The sequence below is a fragment of the Chiloscyllium plagiosum genome, unplaced genomic scaffold, assembly GCF_037043375.1.
Source record: "Chiloscyllium plagiosum isolate Xiang-an unplaced genomic scaffold, Cpla_swu_hap1 HiC_scaffold_3, whole genome shotgun sequence".
Lineage (NCBI taxonomy): Eukaryota > Metazoa > Chordata > Chondrichthyes > Orectolobiformes > Hemiscylliidae > Chiloscyllium > Chiloscyllium plagiosum.
Window position 1 is genome coordinate 36,221,588 of NW_028270141.1, and position 14,634 is coordinate 36,236,221.

Consider the following 14,634-nt stretch of genomic DNA (forward strand, 5'->3'; position numbering starts at 1 on the left):
CAATATGACCTCCCAAATCTTATACTGAATGCACTGACCAATAAAGGCAAACATACCAAAGGTCACCTTCACTATCCTGTCTACCTGAAACTCTCTTTTCAAGGAACTATGAACTTGCACTTGAAGGCTTCTTTGTTCAGCAACACTCTCCAGGACCTGAGCATTAAGTGTATACGTCCTGCCCTGATTTGCCTTTTCAAAATGCAGAACCTCTCTCTTATCTAAATTAAACTCCATCTGCCACTCAGCTCATTGACCCTTCTGATCAAGGTTCCATTGTAATCTGAGGTATGCTTCTTCACTGTCCATGACACATCCATGTCATCTGCAAACTTACTAACTATATCTCCTATTTTCACATCCAAATCATTTATATAAAAGACGAAAAGCAGTAGACCCAGCAATGATCCTTGTGGAACACCACTGGTCACAGGCCTTCAGTCTGAAAAGCAATCCTCCACCTCCTACTTTTGAGCCAATTTTGCATCCTACTAGCTAGATCTCCCTGAATTCCGTATGATCTAACCTTGCTAATCAGTCTACCATGAGGAAACTTGTCACACTCCTTACTGAGGTCCTTATAGATCACACCCACTGCTCTGCCATCATTAATCCTCTTTGTTAATTCAAAAAGAATCAATCAAGTTAGAGAGAGACAATTTCCCAAGCACAAAGCTATGTTGACTACGCGTAGTCAGTCCTTGCCTTTCCAAATACATGCATGTCCTGTCCCTCAGGATCCTTTCAATCAACTTCCAATCATTGGTGTTAGGCGCATTGGTCTATAGTTCCCTGGCTTTCCTTACCCCCTTTTTAAAATCATGGCACACATTAGCCAACCTACAGTCTTCCCGCATCTCATCTGTGCCTATTGATGACACAAATATCCCATGATTTGGAGGTGTTGGTCTTGGACTGGGTTAGACAAGGTCAAAAATCACAAGACATCTGGCTGTAGTCCAACAGGTTTATTTGAAAATGCAAGCTTTTGGAGCCTCTCTTTCAGGTGTTGAAGAGTGAACCTCCGAAATCTTGCGTTTTCAAATAAACCTGTTGGACAATAACCTAGTGTCATGAGGTCTTTGACAAATATCTCACCAAGGGGGTGAGCAATAACTTTCCTAGCTTTCCAGAGTTCTAGTGTAGACCTGATCAAGTCCTGGGAACTTATCCACCCTTACACATTTTAAGAAGCTCAGCACCATCAGCTCTGTAATTTGCACATTTTTGAAGATGTCACTATTTATTTTCCCATGTTTTCTGTCTTCCATATCCTTCTCTACACTGAACTCTAATGCATCATACTCATTTAGTATCTCCCTATCTCCTGTGGTTCCACATATAGGCAGTTTTGCTGATTTTTACCCTTTTGTCCTTAATATGTTTGTAGAATCCCTTCGAATTCTCCTTCACCCTATTTGTCAAAGTTATCTCACTTTTGTTAAGTATACTTCTAACCTCCTTATACTCCTCTAGGGATTCACTCGATCTTTGCTGTCTATTCCTGACATATGCTTCCTCCTTTTTCTTAACCAAAACCTCAACTTCTCTTGTGATCCAGAATTCTCTACATCTACCAACCTTGCCATTTACACTAACAGGAACATATTGTCTCTGAACTCTCGATCTCATTTTTGAAGGCTTCCCACTTCCAGCCACTCCTTTACCTAAGAATATTTACCCCCAATTAACTTTTGAAAGTTCTTCTCTAATACCGTCAAAATTGGCCCTCCTCCACTTTAGACCTTTCATTTTTAGATTCGGTCCATTCTTTTCCATCACCATTTTGAAACTAGTAAAATTATAATCCCTAATGCCAAAGCGCTCCCCCACTGACACCTCAGTCACCTGCCTTGTTTTATTTCCCAAGAATAGGTCAAGTTTTGCAGTTTACATAGTAGGTACATCCGCATACAGAGAATTTTCTTGTATGCACTTAACAAATTCCTCTCCATCCAAGCCCTTAACACTATGGCAGTCCCAGTCTATGTTTGGAATATTAAAATCCACATTACCGCCCTATTATTCTTACATATAAGTGCTTTAGAATTGGTTGCAGGTTTTGATTTATTAATATGTAAATCCCAGCACTACTTTCAAGTCACAATCCCAAGACAACTTAAGGTAGCCATGATGAGGACATGTCGATGTGGGACTGGGGTGGGCAAAGTTTAAAAAATCTCTCAAAACCAGGTTATAATCCAACAGGTTTATTTGGAAGTTTTAGCTTTCAGAGCACTGCCTGATGAAGGAGCAGCGCTCTGAAAGCTAACATTTCTGAATAAATCTGTTGGACTATAACCTGGTGTTGTGTGATTTTTTTTAATTATTAAGAAAGTGACATCTTAATCAGACAATGCATTCAAGGTGTGAGGTTAGAATCTGTATGTATTCCAACCTTGAGTCAGAATACTGGTTCTATTTCCAAAGTAGGAATTTATAAATTGTCACATGGATTATAAAAAATATTGACTGCAGACAGATTGTGTGCTTTTTGAACAAAGTAGAATATTTCTGCAAATGCAAATTTACCCCATAGGCGTGTGTGTTTGTGTATACATGTGAAGGAGAGAGAGAGAAAATGCTTGATAGTCTGCATGAGTTATCTGCCTATGAGATTGTGTACACGCACGGGTGTTGTGTGGGGGATGGGTGGGTGTGTGTGTGCCTGAGAGTGTGTGTGTGTGTACATTGTAGTAGGGCCACCTCTAGTATGACATGACCCCAAGGTCCAGGTTGAGGCCATCTCATGGGTACCAAATACATATTAATGAATCAAAAACTGCAACCCATTCTAAAAGATGAAAGACTCAACAGCAATCTCGGTTTGTTCAATATATCACATCAGTGTATGACACCATGAGTTTTTGCTATAAATTCTCCTCTAGCTGCCTGTCAAAGGAGCAGAGCTCCAGAAGCTAGTATTTCCAGATAAACCTGTTGGACTATAATCTGGTATTGTGTGATTTTTAACTTTGTCTCCCCCAGTCCAACACTGGCACCTCCACATCATTCTCTTCATACGTTCTTGTTCTCTGAAGCCGTTTTCTGACCTCGACACATGGTCACTTCTCCTGCGTGCTCTCACTCTTCTCCCATTTAAAAAGTATAATTGGTTTTTGATTTGTTTAAACCTCTTTATTCTCTCTCAGCACATAATAAAATCTGGAAAATCGATAATCACTACTTTTATTTTGTTTTTTTTCTCTGGACACTTTGCTCTCGAACAGGCAAAACATAATTAAAGACCCATTTTGTTCCAGTCCAATTGGGTTGAATTCAAATGTGCAAATAGCATACATTTATTATACGCCAGTCAAATGTGATTTGTTTTCATTTGTTCACAAGATCTGATCACACTGGCTAGACCATCATTTGTTGCCCATCTCTAATTGCCCTTAAAATGAAAATATCTAATACTGTAATCTAAAATGAGGGGAGGTAGTGGTGATGTCACTGGACTAGTAATCCAGAATGCTAGCCTAAAGTTCTGAGGACATTGGTTCAGATCTCACCAGGGCAGACAGTGAAATTTGAATTCAATTTAAAAAAGATCTGAAATAAAAAAAAGGTCATGTAACCCCTGTCAATTATTGTACCAACCTATCTGGTTTACAAATGTCCTTTAGGGAAGGTAACCTGCTATCCTTACCCAGCCTGGCCTACGTGTGACTGCAGACCTACAGCAATGTAGCTGACTCTTGACTAGCTTGTGGGTAACTAGGGGGTGAGCAGTAAATGCTGGTTTAGCCAGCGGCAGCATAGTGGCTCAGTGGTTAGTGCGCTGCCTCATAGTGCCAGGGACCCAGGTTCAATTCCAGCACCTGTGACTGCTTGGAATTTACATGTTCGCCCCATCTCTGCATGGGTTTCCTCCAAGTGCTCCTGTTTCCTCAAAGGTCTGTAAATTAGGTGGATTGGCCATGCTAAATTGTCCATAGTGTCCAGGGATGCATAGGCTAGGTGGATTAGCCATGCAGCGTTACAGAGCTAGGGTAGAAGGATGGGTCTGGTTGGATGCTCTTTGGAGGATCAGTGTGGACTTGATGGGCTGAATGGTTTGTTTCTGTATTGTAAGGGTTGTATGATTCTAAATTCCAAAGCAATGAAATGTAGTAATGGCTAAGCTCCATCCAGATTTTTATTTTTGTAACTGAAGCAGTTATGGGTAGTCTTAACTGTTAATTGTCTACAAAATGACAAAAAGATGATCATTTCAATTTTAATTTTTTTCCTCTTCCTTCACCAACCAGCTATTCATGAAGTAGGAGGGGTCCCATTTGAAATTATTGAGCCAGTTTTGGGGCGATGTACTCCAGAACAGCTCTTTCGAATTGAGGAATGCAACCCGGTGAGAGAACCTGTTATGTAAGACCTTGTTAATAATGCCAAATAGATAGCAATTGCCAAGGATTATTTAAGAATTTGTTCTTTAAACAACACACTCTGGCACTCCTTAAGAAAAGCACAAGCAATAATTTTATCAATTGTCAGTCTTTGTCTTAATATCATGTTGATTTATTCTGCCATTAATGATTACTCTGAACTAATGCCTTCTTTACCAAAGGCGTTCCCACTTCCTTTTGCCTTTTGTTCAATTTTGTATTTTAAACACTCATACTCTGATATATTGCTGCATTTTCTGAAAAACTGACCTTTGTTGTTATACAAAGAGCCATAATAGACAGGCAGGAGGCTTGAAGAACACAGGCGAGGTAGCATCAGGAGGTAGAGAAGCCGTCTTTTCGGGGGTAACCCTTCTGTGGGTGGGTGTGGGGGAGCTGCAGATAAAGGGGGAAGTGGGGGCAGGGTGGTGAAGTGGGGAAAGGTGAAGAAAGGCAGAGGGAATGACTTGATTGGTCAAGGGAGGAATGAATCTGGTTGGTGGAAAGGAGGGGGAGGGGCTGGGAAGGGAGTCAGAGGATAGGGAGGGAGGTTATTTGAAATTGGAGAACTCAATGTGGAGTCCTCTGGGCTGTAGGCTGCTCGGGTGGAAAATTAGGTGTTCCTCCAATTTGTGCTGTGGTTCATTTTGTCAATGGAGGAGGCCAAGGATAGTCATGTCGGAAAAGGAATGGTTGGGGGAATTGAAATGGAATTGAATGAAATAGCAATCGCCTTGATGCCAGCTATTTTGGTAGCTATATTGGAATGGCTTCTCTAAAGGAACACAAGTCTTCAGTGTTCTTACCACAGTACTGTTAGGGCGTACAATCATTTCCAATGTGTAGTGTCTTCAATCATTTCTCGAGATCATAAGAAAACCAGGTTCTGTGGTACTAGACACCTCAAGAGGAGGCAGAGGTGGATACATGCTGAAGCACTAATATAGTTCCTCTACTGCCTTCCATTGAAAGAGTTGTAGAGGAGTACAGCATGGTCCAACTTCTCCATGTCAACCAGATATCGCAACCCAATCCCTGCCAGTACCCTGTCCATATCCCTCCACACCCTCCTTATTCATATACCCATCCAAATGCCTTTTAAATGTTGCAATTGTACTAGCCTCCACTACTTTCTCTGGCAGCGCATTCCATAGACGTACCACCTTCTGCGTAAATAAGTTGTCCCTTAGGTGTCATAGAGATGTCTTTTATATCTTTCCCCCTCTCCCCCTAAACCTATGCCCTCTAGTTCTGGACTCCTCCACCTCAGGGAAGAGACTTTGTCTATTTATGCTATCCATGCACCTCATGATTTTAGAAACCTCTAAGGTCATCCCTCACTGTCTGACGCTCCAGGTAAAACAGCCCCAGCCTGTTCAGCCTCTCCCTATAGCTCAAATCCTCCAACACTGACAACATCCTTGTAAATTTTTTCTGAACCCTTTCAAGTTTCACAACATCCTTACGATAGGAAGGGGACCAGAATTGCACACAATATTCCAAAAGTGGCCTAACCAATGTCCTGTACAGCCACAACATGACCTCCCAATTCCTGTGCTCAATACTCTGACCAATGAAGGAAAGCATACCAAACATCTTCATCACTTTCCTATCTCCCTGCGACACTGCTTTCAATAGACAATAGGTGCAGGAGTAGGCCATTCTGCCCTTCGAGCCTGCACCACCATTCAATATGATTATGGCTGATTATCCTGTTCTTGCCTTATCTCCATAACCCTTGATTCCATTATCCTTGAGAGCTCTATCCAACTCTTTCTTAATTGAATCCAGAGACTGGGCCTCCACTGCCCTCTGGGGCAGAGCATTCCACACAGCCACCACTCTCTGGGTGAAGAAGTTTCTCCTCATCTCTGTCCTAAATGGTCTACCCTGTATTTTTAAGCTGTGTCCTCTGGTTCGGCACTCACCCATCAGCGGAACCATGTTTCCTGCTGCCAGAGTGTCCAATCCTTTAATAATCTTATATGTCTCAATCAGATCCCCTCTCAGTCTTCTAAACTCAAGAGTATACAAGCCCAGTTGCTCCAGTCCCGCTATTCCAGGAATTGACCTCGTGAACCTATGCGGCACTCCCTCAATAGCCAGAATGTCTTTCCTCAAATTTGGAGACCAGAACTGCACACAGTACTCCAGGTGTGGTCTCACCAGGGCCCTGTACAGCTGCAGAAGCACCTCTTTGCTTCTATCCTCAATCCCTCGTGTTATGAAGGCCAGCATGCTATTAGCCTTCTTCACTACCTGCTGTACCTGCATGCTTACCTTCATTGACTGGTGTACAAGAACACCCAGATCTCTTTGTACTGCCCCTTTACCTAAATTGATTCCATTTAGGTAGTAATCTGCCTTCCTGTTCTTGCCACCAAAGTGGATAACCATACATTTATCCACATTAAACTGCATCAGTCACCCTGTAATCTCCTAACATCCTTCTCACATTTCACCCTGCTAATGTTATTACCATCTTCTATATCATTAATATATATTGTAAAAAGCTGCGGTCCCAGCACTGATCCCTGCAGTATCCCACTGGTCACTGCCTGCCATTCTGAAATGGAGCTGTTTATCACTACTCTTTTTGTTTCCTGTCAGCCAACCAACTTTCAATCCAAGTTAGTACTTTGTCCCCAATACCATGTGCCCTAATTTTGCTCACTAACCTCCTATATGGGATTTTATCAAAAGCTTTCTGGAAGTCCAGGTGCACGACATCTACTGGATCTCCCTCGTCCATCTTCAGAGTTACATCCTCAAAAAATTCCAGAAGCATGATTTCGCCTTCATAAATCCATGCTGACTCGGACCTATCCTGTTACTACTATCCTGATGTCCTAATTTCATCCTTTATAATAGACTCCAGCATCTTTCCCACCACTGAGGTCAGACGAACTGGTCAATAATTTCCTGCTTTCTCTCTCCCACCTTTCTTAACAAGTGGTACAACATTAGCCACCCTCCAATCCGCAGGAACTGATCGAAATCTATCGAACTCTGGAAAATAATCACCAACGCATCCATGATTTCTCGAGCCACCTCCTTCAGTACCCTGGGATGTAGACCATCAGGCCCCGGGGACTTATCAACCTTCAGACCTAACAGCCTCTCCAACACCAAATCCTGGCAAATATAAATTCCCTTCAGTTCAAGTCCTTCAGCCACTCTTACCTCAGGGAGATTGCTTGTGTCTTCCCCAGTGAACCCAGATCTGAAGTACCAATTCAATTCTTCTGCCATTTCTTTGTTCCCCGTAATATATTCCCCAGTTTCTGTCTTCAAGGGCCCAATTTTAGTCTTAACCATTTTTTTGCCTTTCACATACCTAAAAAAGCTTTTACTATCCTCCTTTATATTTTTGGCCAGTTTACCTTCGTACCTCATTTTTCCTCTGCGCATTTCCTTCTTAGTAATCCTCTGTTGTTCTTTAAAAGCTTCCCAGTCCTCCGTTTTCCCACTTATCTTTGCTATGTTATACTTTTTCTCTTTTAACTTTATATGTTTCTTTACTTCCCTCGTCAGCCATGGCCACCCATGCCTCCTCCTAGGATCTTTCTTCCTTTTTGGAATGAACTGATCCTGCATCTTCTGCATTATACACAGAAATATCTGCCATTGTTCCTCCACTGTCATCCCTGCTAAGGTATTGCACCATTGAACTTTGGCCAGCTCCTCCCTCATAGCTCCATAGTTCCCTTTATTCAACTGAAATATTGTCACTTCCAATTGTACCCTCTCCCTCTCAAATTGCAGATTGAAACTTATTGTATTATGGTCACTACTTCCCAATGGCTCCTTCACTTTGAGGTCCCTGATCAATTCTGGTTCGTTGCACAATACCAGATCCAGAATTGCCTTCTCCCTGGTAGGCTCCAGCACCAGCTGTTATAAGAATCCATCTCTGAGGCACTCCACAAAGTCTCTTTCTTGAGATCCAATACCATCCTGATTCTCCCAGTCTACCTGCATGTTGAAATCCCCCATAACAACTGTAGTAACATCTTTGCGACAGGCCAATTTCAGCTCCTGATTCAACTTACATCCAACATCTAGACAACTGTTTGGGGGCCTGTAGATAACTCCCAAGAGGGTCTTTTTACCCTTAGAGTTTCTCAGTTCTATCCATACTGACTCTACCTCCCCTGATTCTAGGTCCCCCCGTGCAAGGGACTGAATATCATCCCTTACCAACATGGCCACTCCACCCTCTCTGCCCGTCAGTCTGTCCTTCCAATAGCACGTGTAGCCTTGAATATTCATTTCCCAGGCACTGTCCACTTGAAGCCACGTCTCAGTTATCCCCACAATATCGTATCTGCCAATTTCCAAAAGAGCCTCAAGCTCTTCCATCTTATTTCTAATGCTTCGTGCATTCATATATAGTATTTTTAATTTGTTACTGCCCTCACCCTTTCCATCAACTCCTATTTTACTCAACCTTACAGCATGATCCCTTTTTGAATTTTCTGCTTCATTGATACAGTTGTTTTTCTTGACTTCCCTTGTCCTAACTTTCCCTTCAATTTCCTTCTTAAACATCCAGTTTCAAGGTGCTATGAACCTGCACTCCAAGGTCTCTTCATTCTGGAACACTCCCAAGGACCTTACCATTAAGTGCAGAAGTCCTGCTAAGATTTGCTTTCCCAAAATGCAGCACCTTGCATTTATCTAAATTAAACTCCATCTGCCACTCCTCAGTCCATTGGCCCAGGTAATCTTCGCTGTCCACTACACCTCCAATTTTGATGTCATCTGCAAACTTACTAACTGTACCTCTTATGCTCACATCCAAATCATTTATACAAATGACAAAAATTAGTGGACCCAAGCACCTATCCTTATGGCACCCCAAGGTCACAGGGCTCCAGTCTGAAAAACAACCCTCCACCACCACCCCCTGTCTTCTACCTTTGAGCCAGTCCTGTATTCAAATGGCTAGTTCTCTCTCTATTCTATGAGATCTAACCTTGCTAATCGGTCTCCCGTGGGGAACCTTGTCAAAACCTTACTCAAGTCCATATAGATCACGTCCACTGCTCTGCCCTCATCAATCCTCTTTATTAATTCTTTTTAAAAAAAACTTGTATTATGTCAGAAGTTTAAGTATTCTGATTATTGCAAATTAATCTCATTTCACTGTGTTCAGTTCTGTTGCATGGCGTGCTGTAGAAACTTTTATTTTGATGACTCCACCTTAAGTCATTTAAAGAGGCTCATAAATCAATGATGTTATCTCTGGGTCAACAACTTAAAAAAATTGCTTTTTCAAGATTAAGATTTACCACAGTGTTTTCCAAAATGTTTCTTACTAATGAGTTGTGGTTTGCTATATGTTATCACTTTACATAGAATTGAGCCTGCAGTATAGAAACTGGCAATTCCAAACCAACTGCTCTAGGCTATTACTTTAACTCTGTGCAAGCTTCTTCATCTGACCCTATAGTTATGCTCATCTCCAATTCCCTTAATATCAATTTGATACTTACACTACCACAGAGATTAACTGATGTACTCCACACTCTTATCGCTTAATAAATATAGAGAATTCAAATGAAATAATTTTGCATTTATTAATGGCAAAGTTATGGAGTCATAGAGAAGTACAGCACAGAAACAGATCTTTCTGTTCAACTCATCCATGCCAACCAGCTATCTTAAATTAATTTAGTACCACTTGCCAGCACTTGGCCCATATACCCATCCAGACGCCTTTTACATGCTGTAATTGTACCAGCCTCCATCACTTCCTCTGGCAGTTCATTCCTCTGTGTGAAAACTTTGCCCTTTATATCTTTCCCCGCTCACCCTAAACCTATGCAGTCTAGTTCTGGACTCCCCCCACCCCAGGCAAAAGACCTTGTCTATTTGTCCTATTGATACCCGTCATGATTTTATAAACCTCCATAAGGTGACCCCTCAGCCTCTGCTCCAGTGAAAACAGCCCCAGCCTATTTAGTCTCTTCCAATAGCTCAAATCCTCCAACCCTGGCAACATCCTTGTAAATCTTTTCTGAATCCTTTCAAGTTTCACAACATCCTTCCAATGGGAAGGAGACCAGAAATGCATGCAATATTCCAAAAGTGGCCTAACCAATGTCCTGCACAGCTGCAACATGACCTCTCAATTCCTATACTTAATGCTCTGACAAATAAAGGAAAGCATACCAAACACTGCCATCACTATCCTATCTACCTGCAACTCCATTTTCAAAGAACAATTAACCTGCATTCCAAGGTCTCTTTGTTCAGCAACACTCCCAGGATCTTACCAATAAGTGGATAGGTCCTGCTCTGATTTGCCTTTCCAAAATGCAGCACCTCACATTTATCTAAATTAAACTCCATCTGCCACTCCTCTGCCTGTTGGCCCATCTGATCACGATCTCATTGTACTCTGAGGTAACCTCCTTTGCTGTACACGACATCCTAATTTTGATGTCATCTGCAAACTTAGTAACTATACCTCTTATGTTTGCATACAAATCATTTATGTAAATGATGAAAAGCAGTGGACCCAGCACCAATCCTTGTGGCACTCCACTGGTTGCAGGCCTCCAATCTGAATGGTGACTCTCTGCCTTCTACTTTCTAGCCAGTTCTGTATCCAAATGGCTAGTTCTCCTAATATTCCATGTGATGTAACCTTGCTAACCAACCTACTGTGAGGAACCTTGTCAAATGCCTTACTGAAGTCCATATGGATCATGTACACCGCTCTGTCCTCCTACGTATGACCTTCAGTTTTGTCTCATTACATGTGAAAAACATTTTTTTTCTGTTTCTACCATGTCAAGCCTTATCATAATTTTCAATGTCTGTATAAGACCATTCCATTGGTCTTTTCTGCAAAACTGAATGTTTGTTCTGCAAGTATTTTGTTGTTTTGCCTATTGAGAGAGAATGTGACTAGTCTCCTGGCAAATGAGCTCCAAATTTGAGGAAAGACATTCTGGCTATTGAGGGAGTGCAGCGTAGGTTCACGAGGTCAATTCCCAGAATGGCGGGACTATCTTACGCTGAAAGATTGGAATGACTGGGATTGTATAACACTTGAGTTTAGAAGGCTGAGAGGGGGTCTGATTGAGACGTATAAGATTATTAAAGGATTGGACACTCTGGAGGCAGGAAGCATGTTTCTGCTGATGGGTGAGTCCCAAACCAGAGGACACAGTTTAAAAAAAGGGGTAGGCCACTTAGAACAGAGTTGAGGAGAAACGTCTTCACCCAGAGAGGGTGGCTGTATGGAATGCTCTGCCTCAGAAGGCTGTGGAGGACAAGTCTCTGGATACTTTCAAGAAAGAGTTGGATAGAGCTCTTGAGGATAGTGGAATCAAGGGTTATGGGGATAAGGCAGGAACAGGATACTGATTGAGGATGATCATAATGAATGGTGGTGCTGGCACAAAGGGCAGAATGGCCTACTCCTGCACCTATTGTCTATTGCATCTCGGGGTACTAAAAGAAATGGCGGGAGAAAAAGCAAATGCACTTATTGTAAATTTTCCCAAATTCACTGGACTCTGAGGCATTTCCAGCAGATTGGAAAACAACAAATGTGATGCCATTACTTAAAAAAAGTAGACAAATGTGGGGATTTTTCGACCAGTTAGCTTAACTTCTACAGTAAGGAAAATACTTGAATCTTTTACAAAGGAAGAAGTAGCAAGATATCTAGATAGAAATTGGGGAGACGCAGCATGCGTTCTGAAAGGCAAGTCATGCTTAACTAATCTACTAGAATTCTGTGAAAACATTACAAGCATGGTGGACAACGGGAACCCAGTAGATGTGGTGTATCTGGATTTTCAAAAGACATTCAGCAAGGTGCCACGTAAAAGGATGCTGCATAAGATAAAGACGAACGGCCTGTATTGGCATGGATAGAGGTTTGAGTAAGAATGGTAAGCAAAACTGGGAATAAATGAATGCTATTCTGGTTGGCAATCAGTGTTTAGTGACGTGCCTCAGAGTTCAGTGTTGGGATTGCAATTATTCACAATTTACATCAATGATTTAGGGTTGGGGACTGCGTGTAGTGTGTGAAAGTTTGCAGGTGACACTAAGCTGAGTGGTACAGCAAAGTGTGCAGAACACTGTGAAACTTCGCAAAGGGACATCAATGGTTTAAATGAGTGGGCAAAGTCTAGCAGATGGAGGATGGTGTTAATAAATGTGAAGTCATCCATTTCAGTCGGAATAATAAAAAGGACTATTACTTGATTGGTAAGAAATTGCAGCATGCTGCTATAGAGACCTAGTTGTCCTTGTGCAAGAATCACAGAAGGTTGGTTTGCAGATGCAACAGGTAACTAAGAAGGCAAATAGAATTGTTAAAGGGATTGAGTTTAAAAGCAGAGAGGTTATGTTGCAGCTGTATAGTGCTGCTTAGGCCACACCTGTAGTACTGTGTGCAGTTTTGGTCTCCTTACTAGAGAAAGGATATACTGTCACTAGATTGGGTGCAGAGGAGGTTCACTAGGTTGATTCTGGAGTTGGGGGGGTTTGGCTTATGAGGAGAGACTGAGTAGACTGGGATTATATTCATTGCCCCTCATTCTTCTAAATTCCAATCTTATAGAAACATATAAAATTATGAAGAGAATAGAGAAGATGTAGAGAGGATGTTTCCCCTGGTGGGTGAAACTAGGACAAGAGGGCATAGCCTCAAAATTAGGGAGAGCAGACTTGCGTCTGAATTGAGAAGAAATTTCTTCACCCAGAGGATTGTGAATCTGAGGAATTCCCTGCCCACTGAAGTGGTTAAGGCTTCCTCAGTAAATGTTTCTAAAGCTAAGATGTATAATTTTTTTGAACAGTAATGGAATTAAGCGTTATGGTGAGAGGGCAGCTGATTGGAGCTGAGGCCACAAAAAGATCAGCCATGATCTTATTGAATGGTGGCGCAGGCTCGAAGGGCTAGACGACCTACTCCCGCTCATAGTTCTTACGTTCAATATAAACTATTTCTGCCACAGTGCTGTTGCAAGTTTTAAAATTTTACTTTGTTTCCAAAACCAATTTGAATCCAATGCGAGCCCTTGCCCACACATTAATTCTATCAAAGCATTTTATGTAGCCCAAACATCAAAACCCTGTGAAAGACAGTTTATGCCACCCTTTTGTCATTTTGTGTAGCTTCCCATAATCTTTTTTTAAAGATGTGTTGAAAATTGGAATCTATTGCTTATAATAGATTTCCCTATTCACTATTTGTTACTTCAAAGAATAATATATATGTATATGAATGTGTATAGATGGTTTAATGTAATAATGTTTCCAAAGCTATCTCCACAGGAGCAATATTAAATATAATTTGGCACCAAGCTGCATAAGATATCAGGTGACCAAAAACTGATTGAAGAGGGTAAGTATTAAGGAGTGTCTTAAAGGGGGATAACAATGCTGAGAAGTTAAAGAGGGGATTCCAGAACACATGGGCCAGACAGCTGAAGGTATGTTCACCATGAAGTGGAGTGATTTGAAATCTGTATGTGCAAGGGAGAAGGACTGCAAGACCAGAAGTATCTTAAGAAAGTTTAAGGTTGAAGAAACTTACTCGAATTGGGAAGGATTTTTAAATAAGCTTGAGAATTATAAAATTTGTGGTATTGCTTAACAAAGAGCCTGTTTAGGTCAGTGACCATAGAGGTAATGAGTGAATAGGAATCAATGTGATTTAGGATATAGACAGTATTATTTTTAAAGAGTTCCGTTTTAGAGAGTGGAGATTTGGAGGCTGCAGGGTTTAGTATTTATATAGTAGAAACTAAAGGTAACAAAGTAATGGATAAAGGTCAACAGTTAGTTGAGGTGAGGTAAGAGCTCGATGATATTACAAAAGTGGAAGTAAAAGGATTTGGTGATAGAGCAAATGTGCATTTGAAGCTCATCTGAAGTTCTGGTCGGGTGCTGAGATCTTGAACAGTTGGCTGGGGACCAGGGTTTAGGGCAGTGTCTAAAAAAATTAACTTTGGTTTACCCAATATTTAATCGGAGTAATTCTTTTCTCCTCTAATACTGGATAATGAATGAATAGTATGAGAAATTAATATGGGGAATTGCAGAATTCAAAAGGTTTGAAAAGGAAAACTTTTTTTTAGAAATCTATGAATGATCATATTTTCTGTTTTTGATGCTTTTGTTAAATGTTGAGAAAATCTTCCACTACCTCTTCTATGAAAACAAATGAAAAACTAATCAATAGCTCCCAGAGTAGTTCTAGTTCCTTTGTTGAAAG

General features: G+C 41.3%; 1 protein-coding gene across 3 annotated transcripts in view; it reads left to right on the forward strand.

Moving 5' to 3' along the window:
• eloal (elongin A, like) overlaps positions 1 to 14,634 on the forward strand; it is a 120,508-nt gene that overhangs the window by 88,664 nt on the left and 17,210 nt on the right. For all 3 annotated transcript variants that reach the window (XM_043679526.2, XM_043679536.2, XM_087978425.1), the window contains exon 7: positions 4,254 to 4,351. In XM_043679526.2, coding sequence (XP_043535461.2) covers positions 4,254 to 4,351 — 98 coding nt within the window. The remainder of the gene's footprint in view (positions 1 to 4,253; positions 4,352 to 14,634) is intronic.